Below are 16,743 nucleotides of genomic sequence, written 5' to 3'. Positions count from 1 at the left end.
AGGATTGCTGGAACCATACGAGAAACATTTTGAAAAGTTCATTCGTTTTGCTGGCGTGGTCGGTCGTCAACGAGCACCCCGAGCAGTTTCAGCGACTCGATGCGTACCCGAGAAGCGCATTAATGCCAGTTTACCTACGGCTGGAGCTGAACAAACTTGTGTTACATGCACAGCACGGTTGACAATCGCAGTGTCCCCTCTTTTAACAACTCGTGGGTTTCACTACATCGCTCCAATGGGACCACGTAAATTAGGCGATGCGTTTTCAACACTTCAGCTGTTGCTTCACCTGAAATATTTTATAAACATGATGTGCACTCCCGTCCATTAGTCACAGAACCTATATTATGAAATAAAAATGGTACTTACTAATTTTTTTGAATGTAGAGAATATGTGAATCACAAATCGGACCAAAATATCCTATATTTTATATTTCCTAATTTGTTAAATTTAAGTGGGGCAATTTTTTCCAATTTGGCTGGTAGAGCTGTCCTCCCACAATCATCTCACAATTTTTCGATCTCTTTGCATGCATCTGTCACTTGATACGTGCTGGTCGCGTTGCCGCATTTTAGGCGGATTTTTGATTGTTAATAACTAAATAACGAAGCCGAAATCGCAATTTTTTTATTCTTCATGTTCGTCTTGTATTATCGTCGACAACCACCCCTTAAATTTGCTCCCACCTGTAGTCGAACATCCTGTATAGATAGAAGATAGGTAGCTACATTGTAATCAAAAGAAAACAATTAAATCAAGCTGGGAGCTTGTATTCTTCAATTACCATTTTGTTGGAGATCAGTAATGAAACTAAAATTGACCATTCACTATGCACGGCACCGAGTAGTCTTACCAAACTCGAAACACGCGCAATAGTAATACAGGAATTCATTTTTGAATCTGGTCAAACAGTTCTGGCGAAGCACTGAGCATTCGCAAACACACTGTTTTCCGAACTCTTCTTTCGCTACAGCAATTTGTCTCAAGGGCAACTCGAAGTTTTCAATGTGTAGTCTCGAAGAACTTCGTCATGTATCATTTTTATATCGACTGCAAGCATCAGAGAAGCGTTATAACTGTCCGATACTTTACCAAAAGTTGTTGTGTTCGTAGGAGAAATGATTACATTAGTTTCCCGCCGAGGGACAAACATATACTGCCGAGGGTAGATTTTTTCAGCTAATCCGGATCCCGTTGGACCACTAATCACGTTAATCTGCTGGTCGTGATTGGACAGAAAAGTTGGATAATGCAATGAACGGAAAAGCGTAGGACTCTGAATGGAAGAGACGATCACGGCGAGGCGGATGACGCCAGGATGTTACGAAGTCGGATTTTCAGCATGTCTTCGGGAAAACCACGGAGAAACCATTACCGTACTGTTTGTGGGAAATATATTTCCATAAATTTCTCACTGATTCGACGGTGCGATGTGTAAGGGTGTTTCTCGATCGAGTTACGATTGCGCAAACAATCTTTTTATCAGAATATCCCTGTAAATGGAGGGCAGGTGGAAGCCAACGAAGGACTATCAGAACGTAGGTAGCTGATCGAAAAATTGAATCGATAAATTGAAGAAGCTTCAAAAGTTTCAGTCCTAGTTTTGATCTGATCTCAGAGTACGACGAAGATTGCGGATGTTGTGCAACTGGTAATGACAATGAACCCACGTTTACTGATAAAATTACACGCTAAACGGCGGAGATCTTCGGCGAGAAGACCGTGCAATACCGCGTTGTTACCAGTTGTTACGCACGGCGATCGTTAAAAGCGTAGGAGATGTGAAGAACGAGTCCTTTGGCTGAGATTCAAATAAAATTTGTTGTTTTCTAGTAAGAAACTATATCATTAAAAGCTCCGTAGTGTTCGCGACGATGACGCAAGATTAGCAGCAAACTTCAACAGTAATCTGTAATGGGGACATTATTTATAACTGCGCATTATTGACATCCTGTCAATGGGGTGCTCGACAACATCTTCAGAAAAAATAATCGTTGAACAAGCAGAGATAATAATTTATCAGTGCGTTGTGTTCAATAAATTACTGTGTGCGAATATTCAGGCTTTAAAAGTTACTCTGTACCTCGAGTTCTGTTACCTATTTTTACTAAAAAATTAGATGGCACGGTAGTCAAGGAGATGCTTGTCGACATTCTGGGCAAAAGGAATTGTTTTTTTTGTTTATTTTTTATTTAAATTATTTGCATAACTGGTGGTAACTGTATCAATAATAAAGGAACCTGTGCTATTAAAGACTGCTAGCACTTGTACCACCTCGTGCGCTGTCTGGTAGCGACATCTAACGTCGATTGAGCGAACTCGCTATTAAAACGATCGCGATCACCGACGAAGTATCTCGTCAGTGTCGCGATCTATCCGTAATCCGTATATCCAGAAACTACGAAAAGGGACACGAACAAAGGAGCGAGAGAAGTAGAACCAAGAATTTAATGGACACGGAAGGACGCTAGATACCTTGGACAGAGAAGCTACATCGACACCGAGCGAGAGAGTAAAATAAAAGAACGGTTGAAGCTGAAGCAGGAACAACTGTATCAAGGGCTCGCTCGCCACAGTTACAGCAAAATATTTGATGCGGTATCGTATTAGTCGCAGTTAACATTTTACGGTGAATATTTGAAATGTTTCTAACGTCCACGAACCCCACGGATCCCGCGTTAACATTTCACTCGTTTCACGAAAATAGCGTCGATGTTTCGGGCACATGTCACAAATATGTCGTACGCCATTGATGTTGTGATGCATGGATGAAGTGGTTATCTATTTTTGCAAATACAGAGCTTGGAACGAACGACTCGATCGTCTCTGAGAAAATCATGTATAATTCGCTACTCGTTGGTGTTCGAAACTCAAACGAGTGTTGTCACAACAACTGTAATCGAGGATAACGATCGTGTACACAAAGCTACAAAATCACTTCGTCTTTGCAAAGAACACAGTTCTTTAAATGTATATATAATCCAGATAACAGATATCAGAATTTCAAGTTCTGATCTATTATAAAAATACAGTACAGCACAGATAAAGAGCTTTTATACGTTCGTCAATAGATACCGAATCCAAACGGAAGTTTATTTTGTTTTCTAGACGAAGGCAAAAGAAATTTTTGCGACATTTTATTTTATTCGTGTTTATTCATTGGAAATATTGTTGTAGATGCCTAACATCAAATTACAAAGCTCAGATGGAGAGGTCTTCGAAGTTGATGTTGATATTGCAAAATGCTCAGTCACCATAAAGACCATGTTGGAGGACCTTGGCATGGATGACGAAGAGGAAGAAGTTGTTCCTCTGCCAAACGTCAACTCTGCCATTCTTAAGAAAGTGTTGCAGTGGGCAAGCTACCACAAGGACGACCCACCACCTCACGAGGATGAGGAAACCAAAGAAAAACGCACAGACGATATCAGCTCCTGGGACGCAGACTTTTTAAAGGTGAATGTCTTAGAAGCGCTGTACACCTTTTTTTTTTTGTTGAAGGGTGGTGGGGAAATGCTCTTATGCGCACCCTCTCGTCCGATGGTGGTCGGAGAGGGTAGTGTGGGGCTCGGCTTCCTCCTAAGGTGTAATTTGGAGGAAGGTCTTAAAACATTCGCCTATACCCACTAAAACCCCACTGCCCAGGACCAAAAAGGACCCTTCCTCATACTGTGTTAACGATGATTGTATACCTCCGCTGTCCCGCTTTCCGCATTCAGCGGAGGTATTTTCATCGTTCCTAGGTCCACACCTGTTCTTGGCTATTTGTACACCTGTACCTTGCTATACGGCCTAGATACGTTCCGGAAAAGTTGGCCGTAAAGCGAAAAGCCGTATAACGAATCAATTAGTTACATACAAAACCATACAAATTCAATTGGATCCGTTCTAATTTTTTATTCTCTTGTCTTCAATTCACATATCTAATAATTTTTCCATAATGCTACTTCTTTGGCGAGTTAATTTTGAGACACTTAAGGTGCAGCAGATAGAGAATGTGTTTTAATTAATTCTTTTCTTTCGCAAATAGTTTGAACGGTAGACTTTGCTAGTTCCGTAGCATTACAAATTTGAACAATTTTCTCACCAGCTACAATCCGATGTAAAACTTCTAGTTTAGTTGCTAGCGTGACAGATTTTTGGCTTCTCATTTTATTTTTATAAGTGTTAATCTTCAAATTCAATGAACGTTTCTGAAAGGGAGAATCTGGAACTCTCGTGGAGCGAGTAAACAAACGTTTTGTTACAACGAAACATTGTGGGCTGTAAATCAAAACAGTGCCATGATTAAAGATGGCCGTTATAAAAAAGAGGTACCATATAACGAGGTATAGATGTGTTTGTTAGGTCGTCCCATAAATAATATCATTATTTTCTACTCGTTTCTACGATTGCAAGAGTGCACTTTCTCATTTCTCAATAATGTAAAGATAGGGTTTTCAGTAGTCAAAAGGGTTGGATAAAAGATCAATCTAGGTTGCAGTCGCCCCAAATTTCCTATTTTTATGTTTACGAGGTGTAATTTACCTATTATATTTTGCTATTTTCATAAAACTGAAACAGCTACATGCCTCGTAAACGTAACAATAGGACGACTGCAGCCTAGATTGATCTTAAAAAACCCAATCTTTGCATTATCGAGAAATAAGAGTATACCCCCATTTTAGTTTACCCTCAGTCTGTATCCATTTTCAGCGATACAGTATATATTTAATCATCTATGCATCGATCATCGATTACCACCGTCTTAAAAACAAATCTGTTCGCAGGTCGACCAGGGAACTCTGTTTGAATTAATTCTGGCTGCTAATTACCTTGACATTAAAGGGCTTCTAGATGTAACATGCAAAACGGTCGCCAACATGATAAAGGGGAAAACACCGGATGAAATCCGAAAAACGTTCAACATTAAGAACGATTTTAGTGCAACAGAGGAGGAGCAAGTGCGCAAAGAGAATGAATGGTGCGAAGAAAAGTAGATCAACATTCGAGAGCGTTAAACATCTTGTTTGACTACAGAATTCCGTCTTAATACTCGACAAAATTTCTGAGCTCATGCACCGATTGTATTATTCGAAGAGAAGTTTTTCTTAATGGTTCAACTTTTGATTAATACACCAAATAGTCGTTAATTAATGCCGAAAAAATTGTGGTCGATGTGTATATGGTTTATTTATCCCGAATCTTTGTATAACGTATAATAATACTACTTACTATGCATAGTAAACGTTACATGGATATAAATTAATCTTACTGTACCATTGTTACATTTACTTAGTATCACAAATCTGCAGAATGTTTAGTATTATAGAGTCGTAAAAAAATATGTTTCGTCTACTTAGATTATAAGGCCGATTTCTTTTAATTTTTGTGATTTCGTTTCCAATTTCTCGTTTTGTCGAGCACGTTCGTGCAAATGTACACTGAACAGTCATATTAAACTATATCGAAAATTTCAGTTTCATTTATGAACATTTCTCTATGCTAATAAATTCGCGAGTTAACATTTCGTTGTACCAAGTACTACATTGTTGCTTTGCTGAAACGAAAAGCGTGATAACATTTCTAAAATAAATAATTGTTCATGTGATCGAAACTGAGAGTTTATTCCTGCGCATATTCGATTCACGGTCAATCTCGAACATAAATAATGGACTCTTTTTCATAAAGAAATTGACATTTTCCAATTCATTAAGTGGGAAAATATAATTCCGCATAACGGATAAATTTTAAGTCCAGGTTTATTCAATAAATGATAATGAACGTGAAATGAAAATGCTCGAACATAACCTTCGTTACTGCCGTAGAGTGTAGAAAATGTTGCGTAGATGATAAGCATTGAAACAGTTTTCGATTCCAATAAAAATGTATGAAAAAGAATAGCTTGTTTTCGAAAGAACCTTGAATCTCGTACTATTCGGCAATGGCTAATTACGAAGCAAACGGTGAATGAATAAATCGATTGAAACTTTAGAATTACAATATAAATAGTGACAACGTTGACCTTTGACTTTGATGAGTAATCATTGCAGATGCTGTCCAGGAAAATGATTCTCCTGATTGCTACGCGTCATCGAGTATAAGAAAATTGCACGATATTTGCAACTGGAGTGAAATTGAAAATGTAGCGATAGAATATCATGATTTAGACAATACAGTTTACATAAATTATAGAGAACTTCTTGCCGTGAAAACTATGCTCTCTGATTTCTTACAATGCATAAAAGGCTTCGAATTTTTCGGTATACATTCCGATGTTCCTGAATATTGCGTGGTTTCCCTAATTCTTGGGTAAGGGATTCGACTAAGTAAATATATTCGACGAGAAAAACATTCTTCGATTAAATTTCTTGTAGGATTTTAACTAGCGGACACAGTTTTGTAAACATACCGTCCAACGCGACAGAGTTCGGAAAGTTGAAGGAAACATTGCGCATACGCTACTTATTTTGCAAAGATATAACTGGAGGAGATACCGTAAAGCAATTTGCGATTCATAATGAACGTATTTACTTGATAAAATTCGAGGATATTCAAAAAGAAGACAAACCGTACAACAGAGGAGGCCATTATGCATATGCTATTACTACGTCTGGTTCAACTGGTGAACCAAAAGTTGTTAAAGTGACTCATGCTTCCATAATTCCTAATGTTCTAGACCTGAGCGCAAGGTTCAACATCCGGAAACACGATAAAATTGCACAATTTACAAGTTTCACGTTCGACCCGAGCATTATTGAAATTTTTCTGGCTCTCTCGTCTGCTGGGACATTGTTTATTTCCTCGAGGGCCCTGAAAAATAACACTAATAGGTGAATATACAAATATATAAAAGGAATTTCCGATTTCAAAAATTAGTGGAGAAATTGCATGAAAATTTTCTCGTATCATTTTGTGTTCGATCAACCGATCCGATCGGTGCTCGCCATTTCTGTTTACCGTACCCGCAGAATTTCGATCTACTTCAATCTACTTTTTATAATTTTTATTTCCATAAAAAATTCTTTATTTTTAGACTCTTGGAAGAAGCTCATTCGAATAACATTTCTGTACTGCAAACGACCCCATCGGTCTTTTTGCACAACTGGACGACTGAAAGATTAAAATCCACTATTCTGAGTGATGACACTTCCCTTAGAGTTCTTCTTTTAGGTGGAGAACCGTTCCCTAAATTAGGTTCACTTCTTGAAGCGAAACATCCTCGTAATCATACGAGAATATATAATATTTATGGCATCACCGAGGTGTCTTGTTGGGCTAGTATTAACGAAGTTGCGACTGAAAATGAAGAAACTGAGACACAGTGCTTGGGCCAAGCACTGTCACAAACTCTGCTGCAAGTTAGAAATGAAAAAGGCGAAGTAGTAACAAATGGCACGGGCTCACTTTACATAGGTAGTTTTTATGTATATTATTTTTTGGCAATAATAAACATGTTCGTATACTATTACTAACGTTTATATGTTTGCGTGTAGGCAGTGACAGCAGAATTTGCGTGATAGACAACGAGAATATTCAAGATTTGGAACTACCAGTATTTCGTGAGAGCGGTGACACTGTCTCTGTAAGCATACTATTAAACATAATTAAATTATTATCAACTAAAATTATTTCTATTCTAGATCGATGGAGAGGGTAGAATATTTTACGAACGAAGAAACAACAGCATAATTAAACGATTCGGAAATAAGATCAATCTAGCAGACCTCGAAAAATTTGCATTGCAAGTGGATTTCGTTAAAAATTGCTATGCGTTATGGGATGAGAACTATCATAAGTTGTATCTATGCGTGTCTACTAAAGAAAAAATGACAAATTATAGCGACACGAATGTCGTCATGATGGAACGTTTAAAAAAATTGCAATCCTTGTACAGACCAGACAGAATTTTCTTTATGGATCATTTCGAGTTCACCGCAAGTGGAAAAATCTCTATACATTTTTTAAAGAAGTACATAGAAGAACATGTGGATAATACAGCTGCTAATGTAGATATAGAAAATGCCGAACAAATTTTTAGATCCATTTGGGAGAGCAGGTTAAAGTGTGGGAACAGTGGATTTGTAAAATTGGGTGGTGACTCTATAATGGCGTTGCAAATATCGAATACCATGTCCAAAGAAGTGAACAGGGAGTTTCCCGAATTAATTGGCATGCTTCTAAACGATTCTACCATTGACGAATGTCTCAACTATATAAAAGGAATTCTACTGAGCAATCCCAATAATTCGACAGACAATTTGTTTCACTATTTTTCTGACGACAATCATACAATACCTTTAGTTCATACTGCAATTGAAAATCATGAATCCATGATCACGGAGAGCCAAATTTGTACATATCAATGGCATAGATGCAGAGGGAAATTAAATACCAGCATTGCAATTAAAAATGAAACGTCAAAAACACGATGCAATGCAGTGTCGAAAATTGAGATATTAAAGACGTGTGATTTACGAAAGTGCATAGACGCGTCGCCAACTGTCTTCCATTACTCGAAGCAAGTATAAATTAAAGCAGTGATGCTAGATACATGGAGATTCAATTTGTTAATTATCCGATATTTCATTTAGTGGAAAGACCTATGCAACGGTTGGCTCACATTCCGGATTGATAAGTACAATTCTGTTGGAAGAAGAAAGCTGCTTTCCTGCATGTATGGTGCAACTGCCTAACAGAATTGAAGCATCAGTTTTAATTCTGGATCATTTTAAGGGTATAGTGGGTAAGTTATGGTAATTAACACCACGTTTACGGGATGCATTCTAATATTTTTAATTTAGTGCTCCGTAACTTAGTGTTAATCAATTTATCAATTGACTATTAATTCCTCCATCCGCAGGATGTCACGATGGGAACGTGTATTGTTTAGACTTGAAAACGGGAGAAGTTTTTTGGAAACACCAGACGGGAGATGTCGTGAAGTGTCCAGCAATATTTTGTGAGGAACGGAAAAATTTATTTGTTGGTTCTTACGACTGTTTTATATACTGCCTTTCTGCAAAGGTATAGAAATCAATTTTCTTTGAATTGTATCTTGGAAAGTAGACTAAGAGGATATTGATTTAGGATGGATCTGAAATTTGGAAAGAAAAGATTGGAAATGGGAGCGTCAGTGCTTCCGGTTGCTTACACTTACCATCGAATAGCGTGTTGTTCGGGGCTTTAGACGGTTCTTGCGTGGCACTGGGACAGTCGTCGGGAGAAGTGGTTTGGAAACACAAATTAACAGATCCGATCTTTGTCTCGCCAGTAACGTTAAAAACCGGGCTTGCCTTATTTTGTTCTGTAACAGGAACGTTGATATGTTTCGATATCAAGGGCAATGCTAAGGTAACGCTGTATTAAAAGGTCATTAACAAGACAAGACCGCCAGCTTAGAAATTCAAAAAAATTTTCATAATTTTTAGAATTTACGAACTGGAGATCTTGCTTTGTAAAACAAAGATACTCCAATTTAATCTTCTTTCGCAACTGTTAGATGTGGCAGCACAAAATAAACGGCAACGTGTTCTCGTACATAGTGATGCACGATGATGTGTTCACGGGACACGAGAATATTATTCTGGCTAGTCAGAACAATAATGTGTACTGTCTGGAGTCTCCAAATGCAAAGTTCGAGACCAAGCCCACTGTAAAATATGCATTGCATCTGGAGTCATCGGTTTTTGCTACTCCCTGGTGCGAGGGCAACATTTTGTTCGTGGCGTGCACAGACGGTACTCTGTACATTTATAATTTTGTAACAAAAAGACTGACAAAAACTGAGAGGCTTCCCGGCGAGGTGTTTTCGTCGCCCGTCGTTGTCGATGACACAGTGGTTGTTGGGTGCCGGGATAATAATATTTATGTATTGAAACTTGCGGACGACTGAGCGTGTCCTCTTCGATAGGAATACAAACCATTGAAATTAATACAATACCGTTTATTTTTTTTCTGACGACCGTCACATTACAGTTACGTGAGTAACGCTTTAGGTAAGGTAAAGGCGGGACACGTGGCCGTACCTCCAATGGATTCGCACGTGACACGAATCCGCGGTGCGCTTATAGTTTTTCCAAGCAAGAATGCAAGCGAATTAAAAGTTCTGAGGAACAGCCAATCACTCGGTAACAAAACATCCACGCATACATTTAATGCACACGCACATAGCGGTCCTAGAAACAATATGCATGTCCGTATGTATAGTTGTCCTCTATCGATCCGCCTCCTCTCACGAGGAGCATCATCCAAACGTTAATCACCGATTTTAACACTAAAAATTGACTATTATACCTTATAAAAATAACGAGAACGTGTCTATCCAAATTTTTACAATACATACCTAAAGAAATAAAATTGTCCAATAATCTCAATAACTGTAATAAATAAAACTTTGTACATTTATTTCGCGGCCAACAATATTTCGAAAATTTCAAAAAATATCTTAAGCAGTCTCACTACTTATATTTTATATCATTAGCCCTTTTCATACGCTGCAACTTATAATAAATATTAATTAAACAATTATTTACTACTGCGGCGCAGTCCGTGATTTTTCACAAACTTCTCATTCACCACATTATTCTTTATAAAAATCCAGGTGTCGAGTCTGAGAGATAATTTCATCTTTCAAATCTGGATATATTTTTGAACATGCAAAGCGATTTCAGCGATTGGCGTTTGAGTGATGTTCCTAGTCTGTCGATAATGATCATAAATACTGGACAAGGGAATAGTCTGGCCCTCAAGCTCACATAAAATAACAACGTTTCAACGACTCCACCTTCTCTATACTCCCATTCTTCTAATATCTGAGAACGAGAAAGAATATACATATATATCTATTTAATTTATATATTTATATGCTTGGCCGCTCTTTCGATTATTTCTTCCCTCCTAATATTTCAATATAGATTCTCTCCTGTAATTATCCCCAGTTACAGGCAACTGTTCTTCGCGAGAGATTCGGTATATGCTTGTGTTTGTTCTTTCGGTTTGCATTCCTGTGAAATGCGTGTGTCTCGAGTCTGAAACGATACCGCAACTAAATGTGCAGGAGTATGATATAGTTATTCTACGACTAAACGCGCTACCTCGACGTTTGCGTGCAGATTTTACCGGTTTTGTTAATTAATAATTCGTCTCTTGTACCATAAACGTTCTACAACAATTTCGATGAACAGTTTTATCTATGCTCTTTCGATCGACAATCGGAACACGATATTATCGTGTGTATATCGGTGAAGTGGTGGCGATCGTCGGTGTTACGTTTACTCTACGAAACGCACTGGTGGTTGGTAAATGCATGGAGAACACACGAGTCGTCCTGTAACATTTATTTCGTTCCCCGGTCAGAATGTATCGAAAAATACTCAAATCACAAACGGTACAAGTTCCATTATCAACCCTTTTTGTTCGGAATATGTCGTATCTCTGTGTACTCCAGATAGAAGAAAAAAGAAAAGGAGAAAAAGAAAACGGTGTAATGTAAGGATAGCATGTAGAATGGTATTTAGACAAACTTGAAAAGGTAAATGTTCGAAATATTCCGTTCTGCCCTTAGTAGTAGTTTCTCCGCGAAAGAGAATCTAGAATTATTAGGCGTGAGTCCTATCGGGGCAGATCGTATCTGCCTCGAGAGACTCGATTAAAGATCGACGCGGTCAGTCGATTACGCATTAAATTACGTTGCTCACTCTTGTTTCGTTTCATTTTTTTTCTTTCTTTCATTAAATTCAGGATGAACTAGTTTTCGAGTAATGACCAGCAGCGGTTAGCTGTCGCACGGTTACTGGTCCTCGTCGCCTAGGTCCTGTTTCACTTTCTTGAAGTCGAACTCCTCGCCGGTGGCCCGTTTGAATATGTCGAGGACGTCTAAACAGGTCGTCTCGAAGTGCGTTGTCGCGTCGTAGGTCGTCGATATGAAGATCTGACTGTTCAAACCGTCGTCGGTCGGTTCCATGTAGTCGGATACTGATATGAATTTTTGCCTGATTGGGCCGAGCAAGTCCAAGCCCGGCTTGATCTCGGCTTCCGGATTCTTCGTCTCGACCGTGGTCGACACCATGGCTATGAACCACCCTTTCGCAGCTACTTGATGAGTATGCGACACTAGGGACACGTAGATGTCCGAATTACGATTGACCTGCGGGACAAACAAATGTTCTGTAATGTCCCGTTGCATTCCGCTAACCAACATCGAGTCAGACTCGTAATGAAGTACTCTCCGTGCCTCACAAGTCTCCTAGCAGGAATTCGAAAGGAATGCGGCAGTAAGCCGTCCGATTTGATCATTCTTTTGAGGCACAGACAGTACTTTATAAACGTCAAAGAAGTTCTAACCATCGTCATTGTAAAATAAATCGTAGCGCAAGGGGTTAAAAAGAAGAATAAAAAGGGAGTGGCTATTGTTTTTGTTAAAGAGAAAATTAGCCAACATGGAAATAGCAAATTCGCGTACTTGTTTCTGAGGAATAATGATTTGCGTTGACAGAGCGTCTCCTGTGCTCGGTATGGGGTGGTCCAAGAGGCAAATGCATCTTATGACCTGACCCACTTTCTTCACGCGATCAGGTACGTACGTAGGATCACAAAAGACCTGTTTGCAATGAGCTACCTCGTCTCCGGAACGTACACCGACGACCTACAAAAGAAGAATCGATAATCAACGGTCAATTTCGCTGTACACGTTGTGGTTGGTTTGCAAACATCTTGTCCCGTGGATGCTCACCTTTCCGTCTTTGACAACGATTTCGTCGATCGGTTTGTCCAGCATGTACGTTCCACCGTAAATGGCGCTAAGTCGGGCGAAGCCTTGAGGAAGCTCGCCCAGACCGTACATGGGGTACAGATACGGTGATTTTCCATAACGCGCTAAACTATCGCTGTACAATTTAATTCTTCTTATAGTAGTAATTGCACGTTGGCCTATATATTCGTCGTCCCTGAAACCGCCAGACGTCCCATTAGCAAAATGAAACGAAGACATTAGAGAACATCATCTCGAAATGGAAGACGATCTCGACGACCGATTGTGTACCTATAAAGTGCTAGCGCGTGACCAGTGAAGTCCTGAGTATTTTTGTCGAGGTTGAACTTATTGTACAGCGCGCTCATGTTATTGCTGAACGGGTCAAAGCCATCCCAACTGTCAGGCTTGTCCTCCTGCATGTTCTGCACCCACATCAGGAAGCTGCGGAACCGCCTCTTCTCGAAGAGGCCCATCAGGTCGCTGGACAACGCTTCCTGCTGGTCGATCGGCACCTTCGAGATCTTCCCAGACTTGTAAACGTACGACCCCTCCACGCATTTGAATTCCAGATAGCGTGTCACGCCTGTATGTATCAGTAGCTTCACGAGCAACCCGTTCGCCATCAGGAACTTGGGAATTAAATCGACGTTCCAGTCGCGGCCACGACCGTAGCTCTCATCCGGCGGCGGAGCCTTGAATTTCCTAGATAACACAATAAAACGAAAATTAACGATAACAGTTTCCGGCTGCCGCACCCGTCTATGCAATTTATGCACCACCATTTATAATATGCCAATCTGTCGCTACTCTAACACCTGACCTTTCGAGAAACGTTTAATCTCCGCGCAATTATGGAATATTTCATCTCTGCGATGATTATACACAACTACGGTGGGTGCACAGAGTATTCGTACACCTTTTAAAAACGAATAACTTCTTCAAGATTGGACCCGACAGCTTGAATACGATTTTTAAATTTTTTATCTGTACCTGTGTAATGAAAATTTAAAAGGTGCCTTTGGTAGGTCTGAGTAAGTGATATACATGTACAAAGTTTTATCGCAATCGATCAAGGTTGTTATGAAAGATAATTGATTGAAAATAGCAGAAATTGTAAGAATCTAAATTCAAAGATTTTTACATCTCACGATGCCCACAGCTTTTTTATGCGTGTACCGATTTCAATAAAGCTTTGTACATGTATATAACTTACTTAGATTTGCAAAATACATGTTTGAAATTTTCATTACAGGCACAGATAAAAAATTTAAAAATCTTTGTACACCCACTGTACGTCTATTTTCATAGAAAAGTCAAGTTTGAGAAAGTCTTCTGTATTTAGCATAAAAAGATTGCATAAACTCTTCGAAATACCATAATTGCAGCGTAATACAGAAGCTTAAAAAATCGCTTTTCTTAATCAAATTGTACGGGCCAGTTGAGAACCGCTGCTCCATCGAACGATTCCCCTATCGCAACAACACCGAAGGCACAACGAAGTAATCCTATCGCAAAAAGTTTTATCAGAAAGTGGACTGGTCTGGATACAGATTTGGTAACAAATCGAAATGTGAGCGTACGTCGGGTTTCAGGCTGTTACATATTTACATCGCGCGAGACGGAGAGGGAGGGGAGATTCTCATCGATTTCTATCGACCGAACCGTTTAATCGGATAAAAATATTCCGTTAAAAATTTACAGAAACACGGACGCGCATCTTGCACGTTAGCGTGAAGACAGAATTACATTTCTCCGTGTAATTGTACAAATCTGATTATTCATCGTTCCAGTAGGTATCCGAGTTTTCCCTTTACTTTCACGTTGTTTTCGAACGGTCGTTGCATCGAATTATACGGCGAGTGCAACGTAGCCGAGGCAATGGTTGCGACGGGCGGATTAGTTTAGATGTGTGTTACAATTTATTGAGTACAACCGGACCCTCGACGATAGTCTCTCTCTTTTTCCGATGAGCCAGAAGTGTAATCACGCGGATGCGTTATCGCATTAATTTTTCAACACGCTAGATTCCACAGCGAACGGAATATTTCTTTGTCCTTCTTTCTCTCCTCTTTATCAAATTTCGGCTGGGGTTAATCATCTGCTAATTTATCTGTGGAATCTGTAAAAGAAGACAGCCCTTCGAATTATTTTCAAGAAATGAACATTACATTCTCAGAAATGTTCGAATGACAAAAGTGTATAAAACGCCTAATCCCGAATCTACACAGATACGCGAACATATGTTCGATTCTATGGATCGAGGATGGCGTACAAGTAACGGTGCGCCGGCCAGTCTGTTACTTAATATTTTCTCTCCGTAGCTCTTGAAGCGTGAACCAGCGTGATTGTAAATCCCGCTATACGTCATAGTTTGACATATACGACAACAAAACTCACTGGGGATCAAAAAAGAAAAGCGTTCTTATCCGCGTCGATGGGAGGCGGCGAACCAATAATTTTGTTTGCCCGACGATTCTAACATTGAACGGTCCGATGAATTAGTATCCCATTGCAGAGAGAGAGAGAGAGAGAGAGAGAGAGAGAGAGAGAGAGAGAGAGAGAGAGAACTTCGCTGGAGTGGGAGGGTCGAGTCAGCGTCGAAAAAGTGTTTTCGAAGAGAAAACAATGCGGCGTTCTTTCCGCTGTGCAAAGTAGAACGGTACTTACAGCCGCCGATTTTGCCACATTCGATCGGGCGCGAGCCGTTTCTTTGCCGAACGTTAGCTGTGGTTTCGACACGGTTGCCCCAGGTAAATAAAACCGTGTTCCGCGAAGTCTGTGTTCTAAGGTGCAATAAACAACGATGTAAAATTCCTCGAGGAACATTATTCCCGAGACCCTAAAATTCGTATAGGGAACCTTCAAAGTATTGACTGAAATACTTTTAATCAGATTGAGATAGAATTGTTTCAGCCTCGAAATAGGCAAAGGCGGCTCGGTCAAAGGGCGGTGCAGGCCCACTGGGATTTCGGGGATTGTCAATCAATATCCAGCGAATGTGCAAGCTTTGCGGAATCCGAGGTCTCGAGACGCGGGAGATCCGCGGAGTTCTCTAGAAAAAATCGGTTTGACGAAAATTGGGATTCGACGTGGAATGGCTTGTGGTTGACGGGGCGGGCCCCTCCCCCCGGGATCGTATCGAGTGGCATTCTAGCCAACCTTGTGGAATCGTTTGGAGAAAGGGATGGGATGGGACGGGATGCAGCCGCACGGCAACGACGCATTATCGCGGGTGACGGTATACGTCACGGTTCGTCTCACGGACACGCTCGACGGAGAAACTCGGCCGCAGGCGAGCGACGCGCGATCCTGTGTCCCCCGCGAGAGAGAAAAGGCGGCCGAGTCGGAAAAAAATCAATATTTAAGACGAGTCATCGCATCCTGCGTGAACGAGGATAATCAGCGGGCTGGCACGCCGGCAAATCTCGTTGCGATCCGGCCATAACAGCGATCACGAGCATTGTCGGTCGTGACGCGTCGCGTGGCGATTTTTCGCGACACTTACGCGAACAAATCCTCCAGCGGTGTAATGGAGGCGGACTCGCCGCCGTAGTACTTGTTGCGGTCGACGTGGAGCACCTTCTTCCCGCTGACCGACAGCATACCGGAGAGTATGCACTCCTTGAGCCCGGTGCCCAGCACAATCGCGTCGTATTCTTCATTCATGTCGCCGGATCGAGGAAACGAATCACACAATCACTGAACCAACCGAACGCACGCGAAACTAGCCGCGAACCCACCAGTCCCTTCCTTCCTCCTTCCTGCCTTCTCTCGACTTTGTATCGTCGAGCACACGGAATCCGAACGAAAACGATCGAGCACACAGGGCCACGCGACTGCCAACTCGCACGACTATTATGCCGGAACGGAAGACCTCGTTCTCTCGCTGGCTACCGATGACGGAGCTGCCGATGAAACGATAGTGGTGCCAGTGGTGCTGCTACCGCTGGTGGAGCTACTGCCGCATCCGACTCTCCCTAGGCGGCTCGCGATTCCCCACCAGTTCAAA

The 16,743-nt window shown here is 40.8% G+C and overlaps 3 protein-coding genes across 4 annotated transcripts; 2 read left to right on the top strand and 1 right to left on the bottom strand.

Moving 5' to 3' along the window:
• The first annotated feature begins 2,418 nt into the window (after positions 1-2,418).
• Positions 2,419-5,465, top strand: Skpa (S-phase kinase associated protein 1 SKP1-related A). Of its 2 annotated transcripts, none has more exons than XM_076420235.1 (3): positions 2,419-2,630; positions 3,179-3,457; positions 4,771-5,465. In XM_076420235.1, exons 2-3 carry the CDS (start codon positions 3,179-3,181, stop codon positions 4,978-4,980), a joined length of 489 nt encoding a protein of 162 aa, XP_076276350.1. In that variant the 5' UTR covers positions 2,419-2,630; the 3' UTR covers positions 4,981-5,465. The 2 variants fall into 2 exon arrangements, with proteins under 2 accessions (XP_076276350.1, XP_076276351.1); XM_076420236.1 differs by lacking the exon at positions 2,419-2,630 and adding an exon at positions 2,728-2,971.
• A 338-nt stretch (positions 5,466-5,803) lies between these two features.
• Aasdh (Aminoadipate-semialdehyde dehydrogenase) lies at positions 5,804-11,534 on the top strand. The gene is made up of 10 exons (XM_076420225.1): positions 5,804-5,946; positions 6,034-6,292; positions 6,358-6,813; positions 7,017-7,396; positions 7,477-7,565; positions 7,624-8,501; positions 8,575-8,726; positions 8,844-9,007; positions 9,071-9,334; positions 9,483-11,534. Exons 1-10 carry the CDS (start codon positions 5,925-5,927, stop codon positions 9,873-9,875), a joined length of 3,057 nt encoding a protein of 1,018 aa, XP_076276340.1. The 5' UTR covers positions 5,804-5,924; the 3' UTR covers positions 9,876-11,534.
• On the bottom strand, positions 9,906-16,683 carry Gdi (GDP dissociation inhibitor). The gene is made up of 5 exons (XM_076420230.1): positions 16,240-16,683; positions 13,023-13,436; positions 12,714-12,927; positions 12,444-12,626; positions 9,906-12,128 (listed from the first exon to the last, which is right to left on the bottom strand). The coding sequence occupies exons 1-5, from the start codon at positions 16,398-16,400 to the stop codon at positions 11,772-11,774; spliced, it is 1,329 nt and encodes a 442-aa protein (XP_076276345.1). The 5' UTR covers positions 16,401-16,683; the 3' UTR covers positions 9,906-11,771.
• Positions 16,684-16,743: the final 60 nt, after the last annotated feature.

Source organism: Lasioglossum baleicum, chromosome 3, assembly GCF_051020765.1.
Source record: "Lasioglossum baleicum chromosome 3, iyLasBale1, whole genome shotgun sequence".
NCBI lineage: Eukaryota > Metazoa > Arthropoda > Insecta > Hymenoptera > Halictidae > Lasioglossum > Lasioglossum baleicum.
The sequence above is the reverse complement of the archived record's forward strand: the minus strand, read 5'-3'. Positions and strand labels throughout refer to the sequence as shown.